Source organism: Bombina bombina, chromosome 7 (genome assembly GCF_027579735.1).
Source record: "Bombina bombina isolate aBomBom1 chromosome 7, aBomBom1.pri, whole genome shotgun sequence".
NCBI classification, from domain to species: Eukaryota; Metazoa; Chordata; class Amphibia; order Anura; family Bombinatoridae; genus Bombina; species Bombina bombina.
This window is the reverse complement of record NC_069505.1, coordinates 495,053,530-495,078,256: the sequence shown is the minus strand read 5'-3', so window position 1 is coordinate 495,078,256 and position 24,727 is coordinate 495,053,530. Positions and strand designations below refer to the sequence as shown.

At 42.4% G+C, this 24,727-nt stretch overlaps 1 protein-coding gene across 1 annotated transcript in view; it reads right to left on the bottom strand.

The window, feature by feature from the left end:
- Positions 1 to 24,727, bottom strand: part of LOC128666840 (cytochrome P450 2G1) — a 170,898-nt gene that overhangs the window by 106,991 nt on the left and 39,180 nt on the right. The window contains exons 5-6 of the mRNA XM_053721642.1: positions 1,932 to 2,108; positions 1,637 to 1,778 (exon numbers count right to left, since the gene is read on the bottom strand). Of these exons, the coding sequence (XP_053577617.1) occupies positions 1,637 to 1,778; positions 1,932 to 2,108 (319 nt within the window). The remainder of the gene's footprint in view (positions 1 to 1,636; positions 1,779 to 1,931; positions 2,109 to 24,727) is intronic.

The following is a 24,727-nucleotide window of genomic DNA, read 5'->3' as shown; positions in this document are numbered from 1 at the left end:
TGTGCTATTGAGCTGTTAATGTTTAAAGGGGTGATGAGCAGAGAGGTAAAATTGAACTTCACTTTAATACCATTTGCCTATCGTGTTTTTACCTGTAAATGTAAATATAGAAATTAGATACTCTACATCCAAAACCAAATGGATGTTTGAAAAGTCCTGTTAGTAGGTTTACATGTCATGGCATCACTTACAGAAGTATTTTGTTATCCTATCCAGTAGCAGACCTACTACACAGAGGGCCCTGGTGCAAAATTTATTTTTGTCTCCCAAAGGTAACGCAGTAGTAAGCAATAGTAATAATATACATGCTGTTCTGTATAATGAGGTTGAGGATAAATAGATAGATAGATTCTGCACTAATAAAGGACTACTCTGCATTAAAGAGACACTTAAGTCAAAATTAAACTTTCGTGATTCAGATAGAGCAGTCATGTTATACAATTTTCCGAATTACTTCCAGTAACAAAATATGCACAGCCTTTTTATATTTACACTTTTTGAGTCACCAGCTCCTACTGAGCATGTGGAAGAATTCACAGAATTTACATATATGCATTTGTGATTTGCTGATGGCTGTCACATTATGCAAGGGGAGTGGAAATGGACATAACTTTTAAATTTGTTAGTGGAAAAAATCTACTAGTCATTGGAAGTTCAGACTAAGGGTTCGATTTATCAAGGGCTGAATGGCCCCTGATGCCCCGCAGTTATGAAGCAGCGGTCTTAAGACTGGTGCTCCTTAACTGGTTCGCCTCCTCTGAGGCTGCAGACATCAAACCACCCGATCCTATATGATCAGGTTGATTGACACCCCCTGCTAGCGGCCGATTGAGAACTGCTTGTGCAATGTAAAATGCCGACAGCGTATGTTGTCGGCATTCAGTGATGTCTGTCGGACATGATTCGCTGAGCGGATCATGTTGGACAGACATTTGATAAATCGTCCCCTTTGTGCTATTGCATTGTATTTTTACTTCATGCATTTGTTGATTATGCAAAGCTACTTTATTTACTGGTCCTTTAAGATAGTACACATTCTGCCCAAGCCTATGTATAGATTGACTGTTATGGGCCCCCAAGTAATTGGGCCCTGGTGCCACTGCCCCTGCTGCACCAATAATATTTCCGCCCCGATACTATCAAAGACACCCTTCTTGTAAATGATTTTCACTTAAATTTGTTTTTTATTTTAAATATTTCTAGAAAAATAAGCTTTGAATATATCTGTGTTCTACATTGTAAATTATTTTGACACTCAGCAAGTTTTCCAATGTCCGGTTTTCTTCCATAGACATTACTGGACAGAAAACTAACATACCGGACACCTGGCACCCCTAGTAGTCTCCCTTAAAGCTCATCATGGATACAACTATGGTAGTGAAGGGAGAAAAGGAATAAAGAGTAGAATGAAGGTTTATATGTAAAGACAGCTGTAAAAGAAGATATTGAAATTACAATAAGGAAATGAGAAACGTGGATGATTTACAGAGAGTGGTGCAGAAATGAAGATATTATTTGCACATAGAGTACTAAAGAGACTTGTAGGGAGTAGTGAGTAGTAAAGATAATGATAGAGTTATATAGGTTTGTTCTAGTCAGAAGGGTAGGATGAGGAGGAGAGGACAGTACATGGCACCTTGAATCTCTGGGTTTTTGATAAGGATCAGGAAGCTGTATCTCAGTGTAGTACTGACTGTTTCTGTCCCAGCAAAAAATAGGTTAACTGTTGTCACTACTAGGTTCTCCATGTGAAACTCAGTGTATGGGTTCTGCTTTTCCTGTAAAAAGATAAGAAAAAAAAATATATGGTACATTATATGTCACCTAAGTTATTTTGCATCTAGAGGAGATTGACCCTTTAAGCCATTAAATATGTAATTGTGATTAAATCACTTTGTTCCTACATGGGATTTTTTTACTTCAAGACCCACCTGCTGCATCTTCACTAAGAAACAGTCTATAAAATGCTGTGGGCAACTGGGATCAAGGTTCTGTTGGCTTTGTCTGACTCTTTCCTTTACAAATTCTCGTATATCTTTAAGGTGCTTCATCCCTCTGATGTGTGGACCAGGAAAGTGGCGTAGCAACTTGTGAAAATTGAAAAAAACCTGAAAGAAATATGTAATAAACAAAATGGAAATGAGTATAAAATGTATAATACTGAGAATCATTGCTCTAAGTTAGGGCATGATAACGAGTGGTGCGCTAACCGAACACGGTTTTATAACGGCTCTTTGCTTGCGACGGAAGTAGCGTCCGTATTACAAGTTGAAAGTAAACACATTCACTTAATGCAATTAAATTTAAAAAAAAAAAAATATATATATATATATATATATGTATAGATATACACTCAACGGCCACTTTATTTATTTTTTAATTATCTTTTTTGTTTGATTTTTCACGAAAAAGTGAATGAACATCAATAGAGATGTGCAAGACCCACATTCCATTTTTTTTGTACATACAAGAATAAATCCAATTAGCAAATTATATTCAAAACAAAACATTATCTAATATATATGTACTTATAAATACAAACATATTTTCATAATTCATATTAACAGTATTGATCCATACTCTGAATATGCCTGCAGTGACTGCATTCATTATTTAAGTGTTTATTTTACAAATGAAATACATTTCTCAGAAAGCAGAAAATAACATTAACTGCAATATCAAAGACCATATACAGTCTATACATAATCAAATAATATCAAGGCATTTTCAACAATAATACAAAAAAAAGAGGAAATGAGAAGGGGGAACCCTGCCCCCATATCCCAACCTGTGCTAAAGAACCAATTCAGCCGTTCTTTTATGGGGAGCTAGTTACTTTAGAGAGATATCCTATCTAACTATGGAGATGAATTAGATTCTCTCTTCTGTCTCCTTACTAGATTAATTTCTTATTACTATTTTCGATGGTGATTTATTGTAATTACAGATGTCTTCTAATCTTAGTATGACTCTCTATAATTAGATATCCAAGCAGAAGGAAATTCATTTAAAAGTACTAGTTCCATGAAACTATTCGAACTCAGAAAAGGACATAATATATGTTCTTGAATTCCTAGTAGATAGGATTTAATTACTGGGAGCCAACCAAGTAAACAAAAAATTTTTTTTCTCAGTTCATAACCTGATATTGAATCTCTTCAATAAACAATGAAAATCTTGGCGCTTGAATGGACTTCCAGTTTTTGAGTATAAGATGTCTGGCAAGTGAGTATATTTGTGTATAGATAGGAGTTATAATCCTGTGTATTTAGAAGCATAAAGTCATCTAAGGAGAGGGACATTGATAACTTATAGGGGTAAATTTATCATGGTGCGGACAGACATGATCTGCTATAGCAAATCATGTCCGCCGCACATCGATAAATGCCGACAGCATACGCTGTTGGTATTTATCATTGCACCAGCAGTTCTTTTGAACTGCTGGTGCAATACCGTCCCCTGCAGATTCGCGGCCAATTGGCCGCTAGCAAGAGGTGTCAATCAGCCCGATCGTATTCGATCGTGCTGGGGGAACTGAAGCGGAGTGGGTCGGAAGCAGCATCTGCTGCTTCATAAATCGACCCCATAGCGTTTATTAAACAAAAAAGCAATTTTCTGCCAGAATTGTTTTATCTTAGGGCAGAACATATGGATTGTACTTACTGAAGGGATAAGTACAACGTGGGCAATTAAAAGAGAGGGTGGGAAATATTCTGGCCATTTTAAATGGAGATATATAGAAATTATTGAAAAGTTTCATGTGTGATTCCTTCCAGCTTGTTGAGATCTGACATTTTCTAGTGACTTGAAACTTTGAACAATTTTATCATGATCCATACAAGATAGATAAGGTGACCAGTTATTGCTAATCTTACTGAGATAGAGTACGCCCTGCTTAGAGGGCATTACATCATAGATAACAGAAATGGAGGAATATCCTGTTTTAAATATCTGAATATGTTTTTTTAACATCAGACCAACACTTTAGTCTATCTATATCCCAGTTATGACTATGCAAGAAATTACGTATCTGTAAATAGGGAAAAAGGTTTGTTCCAACTGTCTCTGGAGAGTTTTGAAACTCAGAATATTTCTGTATTCTGATAACAATTGATATACATAGTTAAGATTTTTCTGAGCCCAACTCGAAATATTTTTTTGATAGATCCCTGGAACAAATATGGGATTGCCCACTATAGGTAGGAAATCAGAACATGTATAGTCAATCTCTAGTAAAGAACAGAATTTATGCCAAGCTAAAATAGTATTTTTTATTGAAATTAAACAGTCAACATTTGCAGGTAAATTCATACATGTACAATGAAGGATAGCTTTTAATGAAAAAGGGTAAATAAGGTCAGTTTCTATATCTTTTGAAGAAAAATATCAGTATCAGTAATCCAATCTAAAACTATTTTGACTAAAGTAGCTATATTGTATAATCTAAAATTGGGCAGCGCTAGCCCAGCCATGTGACGTCATTGCATTAATTTAATCAAGGCGATACGCTGCTTCTTTTGTCTCCAAATAATTTTAGAGATCCAAGATTTTAATTTGATATAGATAAGGGAAAATCGTCCACATCTCTAAATCTGGTTTAACTTTCTGAAATAGTGCTTGGAAATTTAAATTATACTAGTTTTTCAGATTTTTGTGCAGGTAAATACCAAGATATTTAAAAGTATCAACAACTTTAAAAGGATGTACTTAAAGACTTTGTCGAGATTTACAGATCCATATAAGCTCCCTTTTCTGGAAGTTTATCTTGTATCACGACAAAGAGCTAAAACAGTTGAAATATTGTAATATCAAAGGTATTGTTTGAGAGGTATTATTCAAGAATAATAGAAGATCATCTGCATATAGTAAAGTTTTAGGTGACAATTTCCTAATGCTATCCCCGGCAGAATCTCTTTTAACCATATAGCTAAGGGTTCTAGGGCAATATTAAATTGGAGGGGGGACAAGGGGCATACCTGCCTGGTCCCCTTCCTCAAAAATATTCTCGAAGAAAGTGTACCATTAACTAGCAGAAAAGAGATTGGATTGTTATATATATTATGAATAAATTGTGAGAAATATCCTTTAAATCCAAATTTATTGAGCGCTTTAAAAAGATATTCTTAAACTACAGAGTCAAACGCCTTTTCAGCATCCAATGTTAGAATTGCAATATCTTGTAGGTCCTGATTTTGTTTGGATCTATCAACATTCCATACATGGTCTAACAAGGTGACTACTTTACATATATTTTGGAAGCATTTCTAGCTATCATAAACCCTGTTTGATCAGGGTGGAAAATTTTGTTTAGAGAAGGAGCAATTCTAGAGGCCAGAATGAACATTAAGATTTTATTATCTGTGTTAAGAACAGAGATTGGTCTGTAAGATGCAGGATCTTCAGCATCTTTGCCTTTTTTTACGATCAAGGATATATTGTCAGCTTAAAAATAAGCCGAGGACGGATTATTCTGGATAACATAGCTGTTAAATAGTTTCTCTAAAGTATCTTTAATTTCGTGTGATAAGATTTTGTAAAATTCTGCAGGTATAAAATCAGGGCTGGCTGCTATATTTCGTTTAGCTTTTTCTATACCTTTAATAATTTCATCAGTAGAAATAGGACTATTCAGGGCAGAAAGTTCTAACTCTGAGATCTCCGGAACTTTAATTTTAGACCAAAAGTTTTCATGCTGAGAAGCATCCATACTTATCTCTGAGAATAACTTTTTAAAATAAGAATTAAATACTCTAGTTATGTCTTTCGGGTCTGTGTGGCTAGTATTTCCGGTTTTAATTGCTGATATATAATTTTTACTCCTTCTGTTCTTTACCAGTTTGGCTAAATGTTTCGCTGACCAGCCATAGAAGCCTTTATAATGTAAATTTATCTTGACTTCTTCTTCTTGAGATTTTTGTTTTAAAAATAAGTCAATTTCCTGTCTTGCTTGAATATACTTATTCCATTTAAATTGGTGTGGGTCAATACAATATTTCCTATACTCATTTTTAACTTGGTTAGCTAGTCGCACTTCAGTTGCAGAGGCCTTTTTATTACGTATATACATATAAGCCTTAATTTCACCTCTTAACACTGCCTTTGAGGCTTCCCAAAAGGTATCTATTTTGTTATAGGAAGTTGTATTATATGCGCAATAGTCTTTCCCTTTTTGTTTCAGCCATTCGGAGAATCTAGAATTGTTATATAAATAGCGAGGGGGAAAAACGTTTGATTTTGCCCTTAGATCTAAGCATGGTTGGAAAAAATAATGAAATAATTATATAATTTATTATAGGATCAATTTTTAATATAACAGTTCAATAGAGAAATAGGAGGCAGGAACTCCTTCGGATAATAACTATAAACCAAAGGGTGTCTTTATTCAAAAATGGATTTGATTAAAAAGTGTAAAGAGTGTTCATTCAGGGAGGAGCCCACTCAAGCTATTCAATAACTGCAATACCTTTTATGTGTACCTTCCGACCTTCGGGAAAAGGTTCTCTCACATAGTAATAAAATTGAAAAAGGGGGGCTTACCCTGATTCAGTCCAGTATCCTTCATGTAGATCGCCAGATCATGAGCGTACTAAGAGAGGGATGGCAGAGTTAGCACGGATTTCTATAGGAAACCTATAGCAGGGAATTCTCTGCTACATGCTAATTCTTGCCACCCCGAATTTGTTCCATATGCAGTAGCTAAGGGACAGTATGTTCGCCTTAAAAGAAACTGTAGTGATCAAATTCTTTATCACAAAAGGGCTAAGGAACTTAGTTCCCGATTAATACAGAGAGGGTACCCCAATAGGGTTATAAAACGTGCAAGTAAAGAAGTATCTAAGATTGATCGAGATCACCTTCTAACTGATAAGTGGGAAGGTAACGGTAACCAGACCAAGAGAAAGTTTGGAGGAGTTACATTTGTCACTGGCCATAGTAGCCAATACAAACAGATTTGTGGCATTGTAAAAAAGCACTTTAAACTTCTTAATGCTGATGATAAGTTGATACCTTGTGTAGATGAGGGTATTAGGTGTTCTTTCAGACATGGAAAGACAATAGGAAATATGATTTCTCCATCTGATTTGCCCCCATTACAAGCTACCCAAAGTTCAAGGCTTACACACCTGGGGATGTTCAGGTGTGGTAGAAATAAATGCAAACCTTGTGATTATGCAATTTTGTCAAGAACATTCAAATCTGAAATTACTCATAGTTTTGACCTCAAACATTGTTTGAACTGCAACTCCACTTATGTAGTTTATCTTATCACTTGTGTTTTGTGTAGACGGCAGTATGTTGGACAAACAACACGTGATGTGGGGTCAAGAATTAGAGAGCATTTCTCTACTATATCAATTGGTAAATCTACCACCCCTTTGGTCCAACATTTTGCCCTCTACCATAACAAAAGCCTTGAGTCGTTGAGGTGGTAGATAATAGACAAAACGGTTCTCCCTAAGAGAGGGGGTGATAAGAACAAAAATTTTGAGTAAAAATTAGATGTATTGGATTTTTAGATTGGAGATAAGAGTCCCTTTAGGATTCAATTAAGAATATGATTTGATTAACCATTGGCAGGTATAGTGATGAAAATTTTAGGTTGTGTTAATTACTTACTCATTTATCCTTACACTACTTAATTTATTATTATACCATTAGCCTGACACTTTTATTAGGAGGAACCATATTGCTTATTTTCATCAGTTTTCCTTCTTCTGCTATACATTAAGTGTATATTTTTTCCCTTCTTTTTATAACCTACTTGGCTACAGCATAGTGGTTAAGAGAATGTACTTTGAATGAGAGGTACCCGAGTTCGATTCCTCTAAGGTACATCTATATAATACTACAGTGTCAGTCTATGAGAATGTCTATTTTTACTTATTACAATGTGAGTACAATTTTCCTTATGACACCAGATTTTAGGGATTATAAGGCATCCTTTATTTATCTATTATACTGTTAGCTTTTAATTTTTGTATATACTACATATCCATATTATACTGAACTGTTTAAACTGGTATTTGTATGTGGGGCGTTGGAGATAGGAGGTTAGGAAAGTTAGCAAGTTAGCTCTTCTATAGCAATTTGAATTACACATATACAGTATATAAGTCCTCTCCTTGTCCCCTTTGTTCTAATAGTGTTATAGGTAGAGCAGATAATATTAATAGTGTCACCAGTAATAATATTTAGGTTGCTTAAATTAACTTAAATTATCTTTGTCTAACCTTGTCTTACATTGGCATGAATTGGTAAGGTTAGGTCCCTTTCAAGGCGTTTTTTTTCAAGCTAATTTATTAATTGATCATTCTTCAGCTGACATTGTTTTGTGTTTTAACCAATGGCTGTATAGACAGGGAGATAAAAGAGTATGTTTCCCCCTTTAGAGTTAAGCTATAATTACGGCTCTCTAGCCGAAACGCGTATGCTTGTCTATTCAGCTGTTTTTTGATCTTTTGTAAGTTTTGTATTTGGTGGTGTGACTATGGACTTTTACTATACCTTTATTGGTTAAATAAATGTTAAGTTTTATATTACTATCTGGATATTGCTCTGTCTCTCTCTTTTTTCCAATTTTCAAGATAGACAAGGATTCTGAGACTAAAAAAAAGTCTATTTTGGAGAAAGTTCTGTGTGGTTTAAACTCACAGGAATACATGCGGGTATCTGGATTCTTAATTCTCCATATATCAGTTAGTGTAAGTTTATGGCAGAAAATCCTAAGATATTTAGCACTTTTATCATGTTGCTTTCTTTTCATTTTGGAGAATCTATCTAACTCTGGACAGAAAGTTAAATTTAAGTCACCCCCAAGGATGAAATTGTTATTTATAAATGGGAATAGTTGCGTTTCATCTTATCCCAAAACGTTAGACAGAATACATTAGGAGCATATGTGTTACATACCACTATCTTTATATTGTTAATTTGCATTTGTATTATAATATATCTGGCTTCTGTATCTAATTCAATCTTGCTAATATTATAATCTAGATCCTTTTGAAGTAGAATGGCGACACCATATTTCCTACTTAAACCAGGTGTAGATATGACCTCTCCTACCCATTTGGTTTTTAGTTTAATTATCTCTGTGTCCTTAAGATGGGTCTCCTGCAGAAAGACTATGGGGTATATTTATTATAGTGCGAGCAGACATGATACGATGTAACGTATCATGTCCGATGCACATCGATAAATGCAGACAGCATACGCTGTCTGCATTTATCATTGCACCAGTAGTGCTTGTGAACTGCTAGTGCAATGCCGCCCCTGCAGATTCACGGCTAACAGGGGGTGTCAATCAACTCGATCGTATTGGATCAGGTTGATTTCTGTCCGCTGCCTCAGAGCAGGCGGACAAGTTGTGGAGCTTGATAAATCGTCCCCTATATCTGGTTTATGCTTAGCTAAACTTTTGTGTATCAGCTTCTGTTTTATTGGGGAGGTTATTCCTCCAACATTCCAAGAAAGAATGTTAAAATTTTCATTTATGAACATCCCAATACTATTAAAAAGATATTATTAAAACTAGTCCTCCGCACTTGAAGGGATAGGGGAAGCAGGGTTGGTGTGTAAAAAAATAATAAAAAAAAAGAAAAAACAACTTCAAAGAAAAAACATAAAAGCAGATTGTATAAACATAGCACATCACTTATAATTGTTCCCTGAAGGAAACTGTTATAAATCTCTACTTTTCCATTAGCTGGGCATTGTACTAATATTATTGGTATCCTAAAAGTAATACAGTAACGAAGAAAAGAAAGAGGTTTGTGAACATAGATTACCCGCTGTTAATGCTGGTTAGATATAGGATGTTCAAGGGAAGATACATAGGGGCCGAATTATCATTGTGCGAGAGGACATTTATCATTGCACCAGCAGTTCTTGTGAACTGCTGGTGCAATGCCGCCCCCTGCAGATTTGCGGCCGCTAGCAGGGGGTGTCAAGCTCCATACGGAGCTTGATAAATATGCCCCACATTCTTTTGCTTCGGTTTTGTCATTAAGAGTTACCCTATTTTTATTATTTTCAACTATAATTCTAGCAGGATATAGCATGCGAACATTTAGCCCTTTCTTGATTAGTTGAGTACAGAATGGGGCCATACTCTTTTTTTCTCTCCAAAAATAAGGGTATCACATTTTCTGTATAGCCTTAGCAATTCTACTTTATCCTGAAAACGCAAAAGCTTAATTATCTTGTTTCTGTTAATAGCATTGAGCTTTCTAGGACCAATTCTGTGGGCTCTTTCAACCGAGAGTGGGAGCTGTTGAGAGGGGAACCATAAAGCTTGGGGTAATGTAATAAATGAGAACTTCAATAAGTCTTCATAATCTGGTATTTTTGGCAGGCCTAATATTCTTATATTATTACGCCTAGTGCGATCTTCCAGATCCTCTAGGCGAGAGTGCATATTTTGAATTTTAACATCCTGTCTTTGTAAGGTATTTTCTTGAGAGTTAACCAAGTCTTCCAAATCTGATATTCGGTTTTCAGCTTCGGTAATTCTAGTGGAAAATTGTTTAACCTCTGCTGAGAGAGAAACTAATTCTGTTGAGATGGAGAATAATTATTTTGTAATCGAATCATATTGTGGGGCAAACAAGCCAGAAAGCTGGGCTATTAACATTTGTACGTCAATAGTTGTAGGAGTGATATCAGAGGAAAAATCAGTACTAGTGTCTGCTGCTCAGATTTTCATGTCTTTACCTTTTGCAGCCATTAAGGGTGAACTTGCCTCACCTGTGTGACAAATTTTTCCATTAATAAGGGTGCACAACAGTCAAAAATAGAATGAGAAGTGTTTTTTTTTTTTTTAAGTAGGTGGTGTGTTTAAATTCATTTTATGTGAATAAAAAAGTGATTTATCAGCTTCAAAAGAGGAGCCTGTGAATTACCTAGACCAGATTTTAAAGAAAAACCAGCAAATGCATATAGTATCCCTACGACCTTATTTTCTAAATAAAATAACAGTACAACATAGACTGTGTACTCAAAGCAGAAATAGCATAAGGGTTAAACCTCTTAATTCGTCATTCAGTTTTAACACACTACCCTTCCCCCCCAAGAAAGACACAACAACTGAGTTGGGAAAAAGACCGGTCACGGTCACGTTTATTAAAACGTAGAACTAAATGAAACTATTCAATAGTTTCCTAGGCAACTTAAACTTGAACTTTGTAAAAGTTCTTAACTCTTGGCGGCACATATCCCTATCTAGCTATCCCCTACTAACAGCCGGTCAAAGCCCCATACGGTACCTACAGCGTAGCACGGATTGCTGACGCTTCTTAGCATAGAATGGGTGTAAATTGTAGAGCTCTTCGGCCATACTTTGAGGAGGGGAACCCCTAGGCCGGCACCTAGCGGGCGACACCCCTCCCCATTTCCCCAAGGCCGTCACTCGTCATTCGGCTGCTCGCTCCAGGGCTATGACCGACCGCCAGCTAGGGCACTACCACCAACCCAGAAGAGCGACCCCCCCAGCTTGTCATACAACCCGCTGGTTGAGGGTGGTGGACTAAATTACAACCTGGGCTTACGGAGTTGATTCAACTAAACCCAGCCAGGGGATAGCCCTACCACTCTGCCACCATCGACTCCTTGCCGCCAACTGCTGCTTCTCCAAGGGACGGCGGGCGGGGAAAACTCCTCTCGAAGTCTGGAAGCAGGAAAAGAGGCAGAGACCACTGCAACATGGACCTATAAAGGTAAGCACACTCTCCGCCCCTCATATTGCAACAAAGTAACAACAATATCCCTGCAAACTCCAGACTTCTAATCAGTTAACCCTTAGTTTTGTTACAGCCCCACTAGAGGGCCCTTCACTGTCATAAGGGTTAAACCTCTTAATACGTCATTCAGTTTTAACACACTACCCTTCCCCCCCCCCAAGAAAGACACAACAACTGAGTTGGGAAAAAGACCGGTCACGGTCACGTTTATTAAAACGTAGAACTAAATGAAACTATTCAATAGTTTCCTAGGCAACATAAACTTGAACTTTGTAAAAGTTCTTAATTCTTGGCGGCACATATCCCTATCTAGCTATCCCCTACCAACAGCCGGTCAAAGCCCCATACGGTACCTACAGCGTAGCACGGATTGCTGATGCATCTTAGCATAGAATGGGTGTAAATTGTAGAGCTCTTCGGCCATACATTGAGGAGGGGAACCCCTAGGCCGGCACCTAGCGGGCGACACCCCTCCCCATTTCCCCAAGGCCGTCATTCGGCTCCAGGGCTATGACCGACCTCCACAAGAGACAGAGTGTAACTCTTGCCGCCAACCCAACTGACCATAACAGACAACAACCACAAGATTGTTAAACAACCTTGCATTAAACTTATTTAACTATACAGAATTTTTTTAAAAAATTTTTTAAAACGTGAGCCAACAATGCTCTCCTTATGTCCGAAATGAAGATATCTAGCCCCTCGTCTGTCAAATGTACTCCATCAGGGCGATATAGCTCTTTCCTGTCAGCCGTAATAGTCTCATGCCTAATCACAAATCCCGAGGATGCCATGACCGCTCTTCCCAACTCTCTGTTCATCTTTTTCCTTACATTATAAGCCGCTCTTTGCGACACCATGAATCTCCATTGCAGTCGTGCGACCACAAAGGACCATCCCACATTAACACCTTGCAGCCATGCACACATCCACTTTACATCAGAGACCATGCGTCTGATAAGGTCTAAGGCAGGTACAGAGCCCAAATCGTTCCCCCCCACATGAAGAACCACCACATTCGGCAAACCCCACCTCCTGTAGGCATCTTGCAAAAGGGAGGGTAGGTCGTTCCACAATAAGCCTCGCCGGCCGAGCCAGTGAACATTAGCCCTTGAAGCCGCAAACCCCAATTGTTGGCCTCCCTCGGAGCGTAGAGCCCTGATTGCTGCCCAATGCACAAATGAGTGCCCCACAATCCAAATGCGCACCGGCGAGTTGCCCTTACCTAAAACAACAGCATGTGAACAAACTCAGCACATGAAAAAACTTCAACTACACAGAAGTCATCAAACATTCATTTCCCCCCATACCAGTTTGATTATCTAATCCCTTCCCCTTGAAAGTCCTATTGAACCAACTTCAAAGGCCTTACATACAGCTTGTAGCGATTCGACCTCCACCGGCCCAAACGCTTCACTTCGCCCACATGCGCCCCTTTGGACACAGCATTCGTCGCCGCCCCAATCCTGAAGGAGTGCAAAGCAATCCTAGCAGGATCCAACCCGCAAGCAGCAGCCGCTGCTGCGAGTACTTTCTTAAATTGGAATATTGATAAAGCCGATGAATCCTCGTGCACCAGGAACAGCCCTGGTCCAGCTGGACGTACCCGCATATAATTTTCAACATTCATTACTGGGCAGCATTCCTGCACCTCCGACCTAGGCAAAGGGAGCCAGGCCCCCTTTCCTGCTTGATCCGTCTTTGAGCACGGAATGAAAAGTAACAAACTTCCTTCCGCTGACCTACGTGGTCAAGCTGCACCCCGCCTTTACCATTCACAGTTGCTGAAGATACCAGCTCGCCTATTCTCAACGCCCCCGCAAATGCTATTGTGAAAGCAGCCTTAAACAACAACACCTCGTATGTGCCAGTGCACACCCCCTCTAGCGACCCTACCAATAGCTTCAAACGCTGAAGCGTGATAGGCTCCCTTTTATCCATCGCCTTGGGCTCAGACCTGCCCCATACCTTCAACACCTGCCTTACCAAGAAAGAGTTTGAAAACTCTGGAAAGGCTAAGGTTTTGCTGAAAAATGCTACCGCCGCTAAGCGGCTTTGTGCTGCTGGTCTGGAAACCCCTTTCTCCTTCAAGCACCCCAGCCATTCTAACACGTGTACCTGAGATGCTTGCTGAAGCCTATAGCCTTTTTCTGCACAGAATGACACCCAGGCATTCCAATGCACTTCATATGCTGTCCAGGTTTTGGGAGCCAAGGACGATTTCACTAACTTAATGACTGATGCCCACTTGTCGCTAGCTGCCAGAGAAACAAGGGGCAGGATAGACCACTGGCCGCTGCCCGTGGCGCCAACTTCCTAAATTCCTCCCATCTGAATCTAGATAAAGCATCTGCTAAACTATTGTTTACCCCGGGGGACATGACGCGCTGAGAACATCACATTAAGCCGCAAGCAACGTAGCACCAGGTGCCTGAGGTACCTGACCACCACTGGTGAAGAGGCCGACAACCTGCGTAAACCACACGCAGGTTGTCTGTCCAAAACACCACTTCTCTATTAGCAAGCGTCTGCCCCCACAATTCTACTGCCACCATAATTGGAAATAGTTCCAACAGTGTAAGGTTCTTAGTTAGTCCGCTAACCACCCACTGCACGGGCCATGCGGCCGCGCTCCACTCACCATCCAGGTACGCACCATAACCAAAACCCCCCGCTGCATCTGTGAATAAGTGCAGCGTTTGATTTGACATTGGCTCGCGGCGCCATAGGCACACCCCATTAAAATGTGACAGGAACTCCTCCCAAACTTTGAGATTGTCCCTCATTTCACGAGTGACCTTAAAAACCCTAAACTGAGCCTTACAGCCTTTCAATTGTTCTTCCAGCCTCCTATTGAAGACGTGCCCCATTGGAATTGCTCTTCCGGCAAAATTTAGCAAACCCAATAGCAATTGCAATTGTTTAATGGTAATGCTAACCGATGCGGCTACTGCCCTGACTAATGTCAGCAGCTTAGCCACTTTCGCTTGGGGAAACCGACATTCTGCTGCCACCGTGTCGATTTCTATTCCCAAGAAAGTTAGGCACGTGCATGGGCCATGTGTCTTATCTTCAGCTAGCGGTACACCAAATTCTGCTGTCACAGCCCGCATCACCATCATTAGGTGATCACAGTCCCCTGACCCAGCTTGGCCTATCAACAAGAAGTCATCCAGGTAATGGGCAATTCTCCTTCTACCTGCTGACTCTTGCACCACCCAATGTAAGAAGGAGCTAAAAGCTTCAAATAAAGCGCAGGATAAGGAACAGCCCATGGGCAGGCATCTGTCCACATAAAATCCCCCATCAAATTTCAAGCCCATAAGCTTGAAGGCAGACGGGTGCAGAGGTAGCAACCGGAAAGCGGATTCTATATCCAGCTTTGCTAGCAGTGCCCCCATTCCTGCTTCCTTAACCAGCTCCACCGCCTCATCAAATGATTGATAGTGTACCGAGCTCATTGCCGGATCTATTGCATCATTTACCGAGGCCCCTTTCGGGTATGATAGGTGGTGAATAAGTCTGAATTTCCCAGTTTCTTTCTTGGGGACTACCCCAAGCGGGGAGACCACCATATCTTGGAGTGGTGGGCACGCAAACGGGCCGACCACCCTCCCCAAAGCTACCTCCTTACCGAGTTTCTCCCGTACAACTTCTGGAAATTCATATGCCGACTTAAGGTTGCGATGCACCACCGACCCCTGCACCAAATTTTGCACTGGGATCTGAAAACCCCATGTCAGCCCCTCTCGCAGCACCCCAGCCGCTTCCCAATTCGGGTAGCGCGCCAGCCACGGGATAATAGCCCCTGCCTTAAGAGGCGTTGGGGCCCTTTCCACTAGGGCCACCTCTGGTGGCCCCTTTATCACCCCCGGCGTCCTTCTTTTTCGCGCAATCGATTCCTAAGTGTGGGCCGCCACAGAACTTACAGATGTGGCGAAAGGAGCACCCAGCCCCACTGTCACACTGTTTATCCTGGAACTTCCAGCATTCTCTGCCCCTCTTACGCGCATGCTGCGTGGACCTACCGGTACCCGCCCGACCCCCCCCCCGGCGGGGATGGGGACCTATCCGACCGCAGTTTTGACCACAAGTGCATTTCTTTCATGCCAAAATGCAGAAGCGGGTTTCCCACCATTTTTCTCCTAAATGCCATATCATAATCTCTCCAAGCACCTTCATGAATGCTTTAAATTGTGTCCGCGTATTTAAACAAGTTATGCCCTTGGGCAGGCCATTTGTCCACATAACAAGCCGCCATGACCCTAAAGCACTTTTGCCATTCTTCAAATGTCTCCGGACGCCTTACCCTTTTAGGGCCAGTACCGTCCTCCGCCTTCTCCCTATATGCTTCCGCGGACAACTCGAAAATATTTACATATCTACCCTCCTGGATCTTTTTGATAACTTTAGTTTTCAAATGTCCATAGAGGGAGTGTACCAAGCAAGGGTTCGTATCCCCTTGCATGGCCACTTTCCTCGACATAGGGAGAGCGGACGCCACTCCACTAAGTGACGCCAACTGACTGTTCGCCATCACTACCGGCATCTCCACCACCCCAGATTTAGCCTTCTCCTGCGCAGCAAACATCTTCTTAATCATACTAAACATACGCTGTTGGCCTTTCCCCACTAGCCCTAGAGCCTTCCCACTCTCGGAATCAGACCCACTAGAGGAAGTACCGAAATCAGCGTGTGTGTGTATAGGAAATAAAGGCTCACCAATCCCTGATTGCTGCTCTGCTGCTGCTGATGAAGTTGATGGCACTTCTACTGGACGCTGAGGCTCCACCTGCGGCTGAGATGTACTTGCTCCCGCAGTCCCACTGGAAAAACTGGACGCCATGGTTGCCTGTGAAACAACAGAAAGATGGGGAGTACTCTGGGAGAAGGACGGAGCCCCAGCAGGGCCCCCCATTGCCCCCCAAGTTCATGCCTAGCGCTGCTGATACCACCCTCTGCCAGTCCACTGTGTTCGCCTGAACCCCTGTAGCCATAATGGGAGCACTGAGCCCCTGCGCAATGCCAGTACCTACTCCTGCACCTGTCCCCCCCTGTGTAATGGGAAGTGCAGTCTGCCCCTGCTGCCTTATAGGAACTGAAGTGGCCTGGCCCCCCAGTGATAGGTTAGGAAGCGACATCAACCCAGTCTGACTGTATGCAACTGTGCTACTCCCTTGTGACACCACATACTGGCCCCCTGACTGTGAAACGCCCACCAAAGGCCTATTCGTCATAACATCATCCATACCAGCAATCCTCCCTGCATTCTGCCAGCCACTCGCGACTACCACAGCTCCCTGTATAGCCACACCTTCAGCGCTTCCCCCCCTCTGACTGCTGCTGCCTTTGAATGCCTCCTGAGTTGGCCCTGACTATCTGCGCCTGCTGTGCCTCCCCCGGACCATCAGCCATCCTTCTGCCAAGTGCCCCACTCCTCTCCGCACCACCCGGTGCCCTCCCTGGAGCCCCGCCCTCACCCCGGAGCCTCCCCAACTTACTGGGAGCTCCGTGGGCAAAGACGCTTCTGCTCCTGTGCCGTCTTCTGCTCCAACCACGCCCCGCCTCAGAATCAACGTCCGACATCGACGACGTGCGTGACGCGTCATCGGAGGAGGCGAGGCTTGGTCGGGGCCTAGGCTCCCCAGCATCCTGAGCCTGGATTGGGCCTCGAACCTCCCCCCTGCGCTCCCGGACAGGCCCAGCCCCCGCCGCATGTGGCAACAGCGACCGGGCAAGTACCAAAAGGGCCGAGATCGTGGCAGGGGGGAGTGCAGCCAACTGAGCTAGGCCGGAAGCCTCCGGTAGCTCCTGAGGGTTGATTGTTCCCTCACTGGGTTGCGACTGCAGCCCCAATAGCTCCGCCGCCTGTGTGAGGCCGGTGTCAGCCCCACTCGCCTTCTCATTTGCCCCAGCAGGCCTGGAAACCACCCCAGCACTAGTGCTAGGGGCAGCCGACACCCTTTTAGGCTTTGCTGGGCCCTTTCCTTTCCCCCCTCTCCCTCCCCCTCTCACTATATGGGAAACGGGACCTATTCTGAGGGGTAGGTGGCACAACCTCCTCTGGACTCCAGCTGAACCAGATTCCTCCTCCCTGAATCTTCTCGGCCTAACTGAAGCTCTCCTTGAACGTTCCATCTCACGACAAGAAAACTCCTCTCGAAGTCTGGAAGCAGGAAAAGAGGCCGAGACCACTGCAACATGGACCTATAAAGGTAAGCACACTCTCCGCCCCTCATATTGCAACAAAGTAACACCAATATCCCTGCAAACTCCAGACTTCTAATCAGTTAACCCTTAGTTTTGTTACAGCCCCACTAGAGGGCCCTTCACTGTCAAAAGACAATTTTTTAGATTTGGGATCAAAAATCGCTGGCATATGGTATAAAGAACAGTCGGTAGATATGAATAATCTAAATAACTGAAATTTTATAAAAGTCTCAGATAAACTACTAAAAGTTTTCCCTTTTTTTTGTTCCTTCTTTAATCTCCCTTTCTTCCTATCCTCTTATATTTTAGCCTTAATACCCTGACAAAGGAAAAATATTTTTCAGACCTTTTCAAGAAGGATACATTTTTAAACAGCAGAAGTATAAATCTGAATATATAAAGTATAGCAGGTTCCCATATATTAAAATTTAAGGAACTATTGCAAACATGGTAAATAACTAGCATATTCAAAGCAGATAGTTATACAGAATATCAAAATCTCAATTATATCGCTAAGATAGTAAAGAATCATGAGGCAAATGCCTCAATAATCTTGTTTAGCTTAGATACTTTCTTAGAAGCAATATAGAACAATAGCCCTTTCTTCCCATTTCTTTTTCCCCCCTCCCTTTATCCTTTTCTTTTCAGGCTTCAATGTATAGTTATTCATAGTCCTGATATAGTGTTCCAAAATAATGAGGAGGAGAAAGTAAACCAGAAAATAACAGGGTGTTAGGGCAACCAAAAAAAATGGGGTAAAGTTTTGTTTTAATGAAGGTGGTATGGTTAGCTAGATTTCCAGTATCAGTTCAAGTATACGTTGCAGCTAGATAGAAGACCAATCAATGAAAAGGTTTCCAATAGTTCAGCTAGTGAGTAGCTGTTTGAGCTACTTCCCCCTTTCCTTCCTTAACACCTTTGGACCCGTGAAGTATGGGCACCCCCCCCCCCACCGATCACTCAAAGAGAGAGCCTTTCCGACCTCAAGTAGGAAAGGAAGACCGTTGCTGGATACTTCCTCAGTGTTTAGGGCTCTTTAATCCGAGATCCGACTGGGAAATCTTCGTGTTCAGTTGGCTGATTCAGGCAGCCTCCCTCCAACCTTGTAGCAGCGTTTCCTCTCTCTGCTTGGCTTGCTTTCGCGGTGCTTGCTGCTGGCCAGTATTGGCCTTAGGGACCTTTGCTGCTCTTAGCAACAATTGCTAGATGCCGTAGTATTCCCCACTTGCTAGGGCTAAGCGACAGAAGGCTGGGGTAAAAATCCTACTTCTTACACGCTCCAACTGAGCATTGCTGCCACACTTGTTGACTTACTGGCTCCACTCCCTAACGGTAGTCCACAGATCACCGGCCACTTTATTAGGTACACCTGTTCAATTGCTTGGTAACAAAAATTGCTAACCACATGGCAGCATCTCAATGCATTTAGGCATCTAGACGAGGTGAAGACGATTTACTGAAGTTCAAACCAAGCCTCAGAATGGGGAAGACAGGGGATTTAAGTGACTTTGAACGTGGCATGGTTGTTGGTGCGAGAAGGGCTGGTTTGAGTATTTCAAAAACGGCTGATCTACTGGGATTTTCATGCACAACCAACTCTAGGGTTTACAGAGAATGGTCTGAAAAAGGGAAAATATCCAGTGAGCGGCAGTTGTGTAGACGAAAATGCCTTGTTGATGTCAGAGGAGAATGGGCAGACTGGTTTGAGATTATAGAAAGGCAACAGTAGCTCAAATAACCACTCGTTACAACTAAGGTATGCAGAATACCATCTCTGAACGCACAATAGGTCGAACCTTGAAGCAGATGAGCTACAACAGCAGAAGACCACACCGGGTGCCACTCCTGTCAGCTAAGAACAGGAAACTGAGGCTACAATTGGCAAAGGCTCACCAAAATTAGACAATAGAAGATTGAAAAAAAACGTTGCTTGGTCTGATGAGTCTCAGTTTCATCTGCAACATTCAGATGGTAGGGTCAGAATTTGGCGTAAACAACATGAAAGCATGGATCCATCCTGCCTTGTATCAACGCTTGAGGCTGGTGGTGGTGGTGTAATAACGTGGGGGATATTTTTTTGGTACACTTTGGGCCCCTTAGTACCAATTGAGCATTGTTTAAACGCCACAGCCTACCTGAGTAATGTTGCTGACCATGTTCATCCCTTTATGACTACAGTGCACCCTTCTTCTGATGGCTACTTCCACCAGGATAATGCACCATGTCACAAAGCTCAAATCATCTCAAACTGGTTTCTTAAACTTGATTAGTTCACTGTACTCCAATGGCCTCCACAGTCACCAGATCTTAATCCAATAGAGAAACTTTTGGATGTGGTGGAACGGGAGATTCGCAACATGGATGTGAAGCCGACAAATCTGCAGCAACTACATGATGCTATCATGTCAATATGGACCAAAATCTCTGTGGAATGTTTCATGCACCTTGTTGAATCTATGCCACAAAGAATTAAGGCAGTTCTGAAGACAAAAGGGGGTCCAACCCGGTACTAGCAAGGTGTACCAAATAAAGTGGCCGGTGAGTGCATAATTTACCCAAAACTCTCTACACTCTGCTACATATCTGTCCCTAATTGGATTTATCAGGTAACAACTGCAAAACAATGCATTTTATACTAACTTTTTTGTTAAAAATAACTATTAGATTTAACAAGTTTACCGTTTTACAACAAACTTCCAGTACAGCAAAGCTTAGATCGATGATCAACTGTTACTCATATAAAATATAAATAAAGAAGGAATAAAGTGAACATTACTTTTACTTTTCATGAAAATGTATATATCTTTGCTCTAAAATCTTTACCTAAACCTCTAGGCTATAGTCTTGCTGAAAACAAAATAAATAAATAATAGTACGTATATGACACATCTATAGGTAAGGTCTGGCCAAAGAATACCCCAAAATGTAATATGAAACCCAAATGTTTTCTTTCTTGATTCTGACAGAGTAACTTTCTAAATGTAGCCACCAATCAGCAAGCACTACCCAGTGTTCTGAAACAAAAATGGGCTGGCTCCTACGCTTACATTCCTGCTTTTTCAAATAAAGATACCAAGAGAATGAAGAAAAATTGATAATAAGAGTAAATTAGAAAGTTGCTTAAAATTGCATGCTCTATCTGAATCATGAAAGAAAACAATTGGGTTTTATATTCCTTTAAGGGGTTACACTAAAATTAATACAAGTCATTTAAGGTTTTCTCCATTGATCAATTACTGTATAAGTCGTCCATGGCTCCTAAATCTCAGAGTATTTCTCTCATGTATCTAACTAAACAGACAAAAGGTTAGCAATCTCATCATAACATCTTAACTTATTCTTAATTATAGAGAAAGTAGTCACAGATCTCCAGTGTTTTGCAATACAGGACCTAACAGCTGTGCAGATTGTAGATACTAATTTATTAACAGACCTAGAGAGTTTCCTTAAGGGTTGATGTAATAGGGCATGCATAGGAGTAAATCAGATAGGGAACTTAATAAATTAGAAGTCTCCTTTGATAATTGCTGAACATGAGTGCATTCCCGTCACATGTGGACATACTTTCCCTGTGCCCCACATCCTGTAAAACAAGTTGTTTCTCTGCTATGTCCCTTAGAAAACAATCTATTGGGGATGAGAAGTGTCAGCTATACGGTAATGGCCTTTGTTTGCCCATTTAGCTTGCGTACCAGGGTTAATTTGAGAGAGATATATAACTAGAGGAGTTGCTCCAAAATTTTCGAGAATTTATGTACTACAAAATCACATATCTTCAGAAAATGAGTGATCGCCACAAAAGATCTCCAGACCGATGATTTGTGAATCTTGTCAGACCATAATAATTTATAAATTGGTTAGACATTTTATACTAAATTAATGACAGTGGTTAGCCTTGTTGTCTGGGGACTAAAGCCCAGATTGGCTCCTCCGAATAAGGCAAACAGTGGGCAGAGCTTGGCTATTGAAAACTAATTGCAGTAAAGAGGATGTTAATTTGTTTTAAACACATTTTGGTAGTGTAAGGTAGGGGTTCTTCAGCTGTGGCAATAAGGGGTTCACTATACCACCAGGCAGTAAGGGGGCATTCTTATGGGTCCGCTACACGGGTCAACCCAGTCATTGGGGGTAATACAAAAGGCATGAGGGTTTCTGCCCAGCGTGCCAAACTGCCGGCTAGGGGTCAGAGCTTGCAGGGCCAAGGCAGGGCAGGCGCAGGATTATCAGACCCCATATTTTCTGGATTAGTAGAGCAGGAGGGTGACAAAGAGATAGTGAGGGATATGGAGACAGAGGCAGGTCCAGTGACAATGACGCCATTTGTTCAGGGGTGAGGGAGGTTCAGGTGGATCATTGTCTGGCCTGGATACTCCCCTCTCAGGTATTACCGCAACAGATGTTGCGGCAAGGAGAAGCTGAGCTGACGGACAGCAATACAGCATCGTTCCACAGCACATCTGGAGCCCCTTCTTCCTCGACGGCACAGAAAAGCAACTCAGATGCGGTAAGAGTCTGCACCCCACTCACACACATTTTCTAAGGACTCTAGCTCAGACTTAGATGGGGGGAGGGCGCTAGGGCTAAACATGTTTTGCATGGGATCCATAGGACAGGCCGGAGGGTCCCCTCAGCCTCCCCTGAGTAGTGCACTATCTTGATGACTTCCTGCTGGTAGGAAGGAGGGAACCGAGGAGTACGCCAGGCTGATGGGGTTAATGCAAGCTCTAATGCAGAAGTTCAGGTTCCCCTTACCGAGGACAAGACCCAAGGTCCTTGTACCAGGCTGGCGTTCTTGGGTATTGAGATTGACACTGTGGAAGAGCTATGTCATCTCCCAGAAGACAAGGTACAACGCATGCTGGGAGCAGTTGGAAGGGCTGCTGCAGCACAACATTTACCACTTAGAGACCTTCAATCAGTTTTGGGCCTCCTCAACTTCGCCTGTAAGGTGATCCCAATGGGGAGGGTGTTCAATAGGAGACTAGAAGAGCCCACTTAAGGGAAATACGCAGGACTTACGTCTAGTGCGGATAACAGGGGAAATGAGGGAGGACCTGACAGTGTGGGAAGTATTCCTGCAGGATTTCAATGGTGTCCTCTGGAGGAAACCGCAGAGGTCCTGCCAGGCCCTCCACTTCTTTACAGACACTGCGGGGAGCTTCTGATACGGGGCATACCTGCGTGGCGCATGGAGCACTGAAGCGTGACCTGCAGAGTGGCCTACGATAGGCCTGGTCAGAAACTTGACATTCCTGGAGCTCTTTCCTATAGTTTTAGCAATTGAACTTTGGGGGCAGGAGCTGATAAACAGTTTTATAGTCTTTTGGACGGACAACATTAGTGTGGTGTTCGCCATTATTCGCCTGTCAGCGTCTTCCACGCTGGTGGTACGGTTTCTCAGACATTTAGTGCTTAGATGCTTACAGTTTATCATCCACTTTGTAGCTAAGCACGTCCCGGGGTGAATAACGTAGTTGCAGATGCGTAATCGTGCTTCCAGTGGGAACAGTTTAGGAAGCTTGTACCGCAAGCAGCAGCTGGCAAGGCGTGGGCCGCATACATCCATTTAATTCGTGCATCTGTGTCTCTGATAACGTGGAGAACATATACCCAGCACTGGGCTGAATGGACACAGTTTTGCGCATCTCGACACTGAGGTATCACAAGGGTCACAGGTAACACTGCTGAAATGGCTTAAGGGGTTTGAGACTAAATGGAGTGAAGAAGGGTGCCGTGGGCTGCGCTATAATTCTTTCACAAACGTTTCGGGTATAGCAATCCTACCACAGCCTTTGCAGTGCGCCTGGCTGTAAAGGGCTGGGGGAGGTTGGAAGGTGCTAAGCTTGACTCAAGGGAACAAGTTATGCTAACACGGCTAAACACCCTGCTGGGCGCGCTGGAGAACATCTGTTCATCTGAATACGAGGTGAGGCTGTTCAAAGCAGCTTTCGCTTTACGGGGCATTGCATCCTGGGGAGTTGGTGGCGGTTTCCAAAACAGGTAAAGGGGCGGTGGTACAGGCGCAACATGTTAGGTTGACAGATAGTGCAGTGCTCCTGCGCATCCCACGCTCGAATACCGACCAGGACGCCATGGGGACTTGGCTATCGTTGACATCCAGCCCAGGAACACCATTGTGTCCCGTTAGACTGGTAGGGGAGTATATAGCAGTGAGGGCATCTACGTCGCCTCAGTTTTACGTGCATGTGGACGGGTCTAACCTATCCCGATTCCAGTTTGCCGCAGTGATGAGCCAGGCGGTTAAGAATGCAGGTTTGGAGGGCTGTAAGATCGCCCCTCATTCGTTTCGAATAGGTGCAGCTACTAGCGCAGCAGCTATGGGGTGGACTGAGAAGGCTATACAGGGTCTAGGGAGAAGGACGTCTCAGAGGTTCAAACTCTATTTGTGGCCTCCAGTGTTAGACTAAGGGAGCCGATCCTGTCTGTGTGTGCTGGGAAGGTGTGATATACCTTTAAGGTATATCCCCGCCCAGGTACTTGAACCTCCCTATATATGGAGGTGTGGTACATTCCCTCTTTGCCTGAAAATTGAAGCAGTCAAGCAGAGGTGTTTCTGAATGAATTCCGTTTCTGGTCTGTGAAACTAAGCTATCTGCAGATTATCTGATATATCTTATTTGGATTATCCTACTGGTTATTGAACTCAATTGTGTTACTCTTACCTACAATGTTACTTTTGTCCGCTTGTTTCATCTCTAACATTTATGTCGATTCTAACTCCCTGTATCAAAGAGCCACCGGATCTACTTCACTGTGAG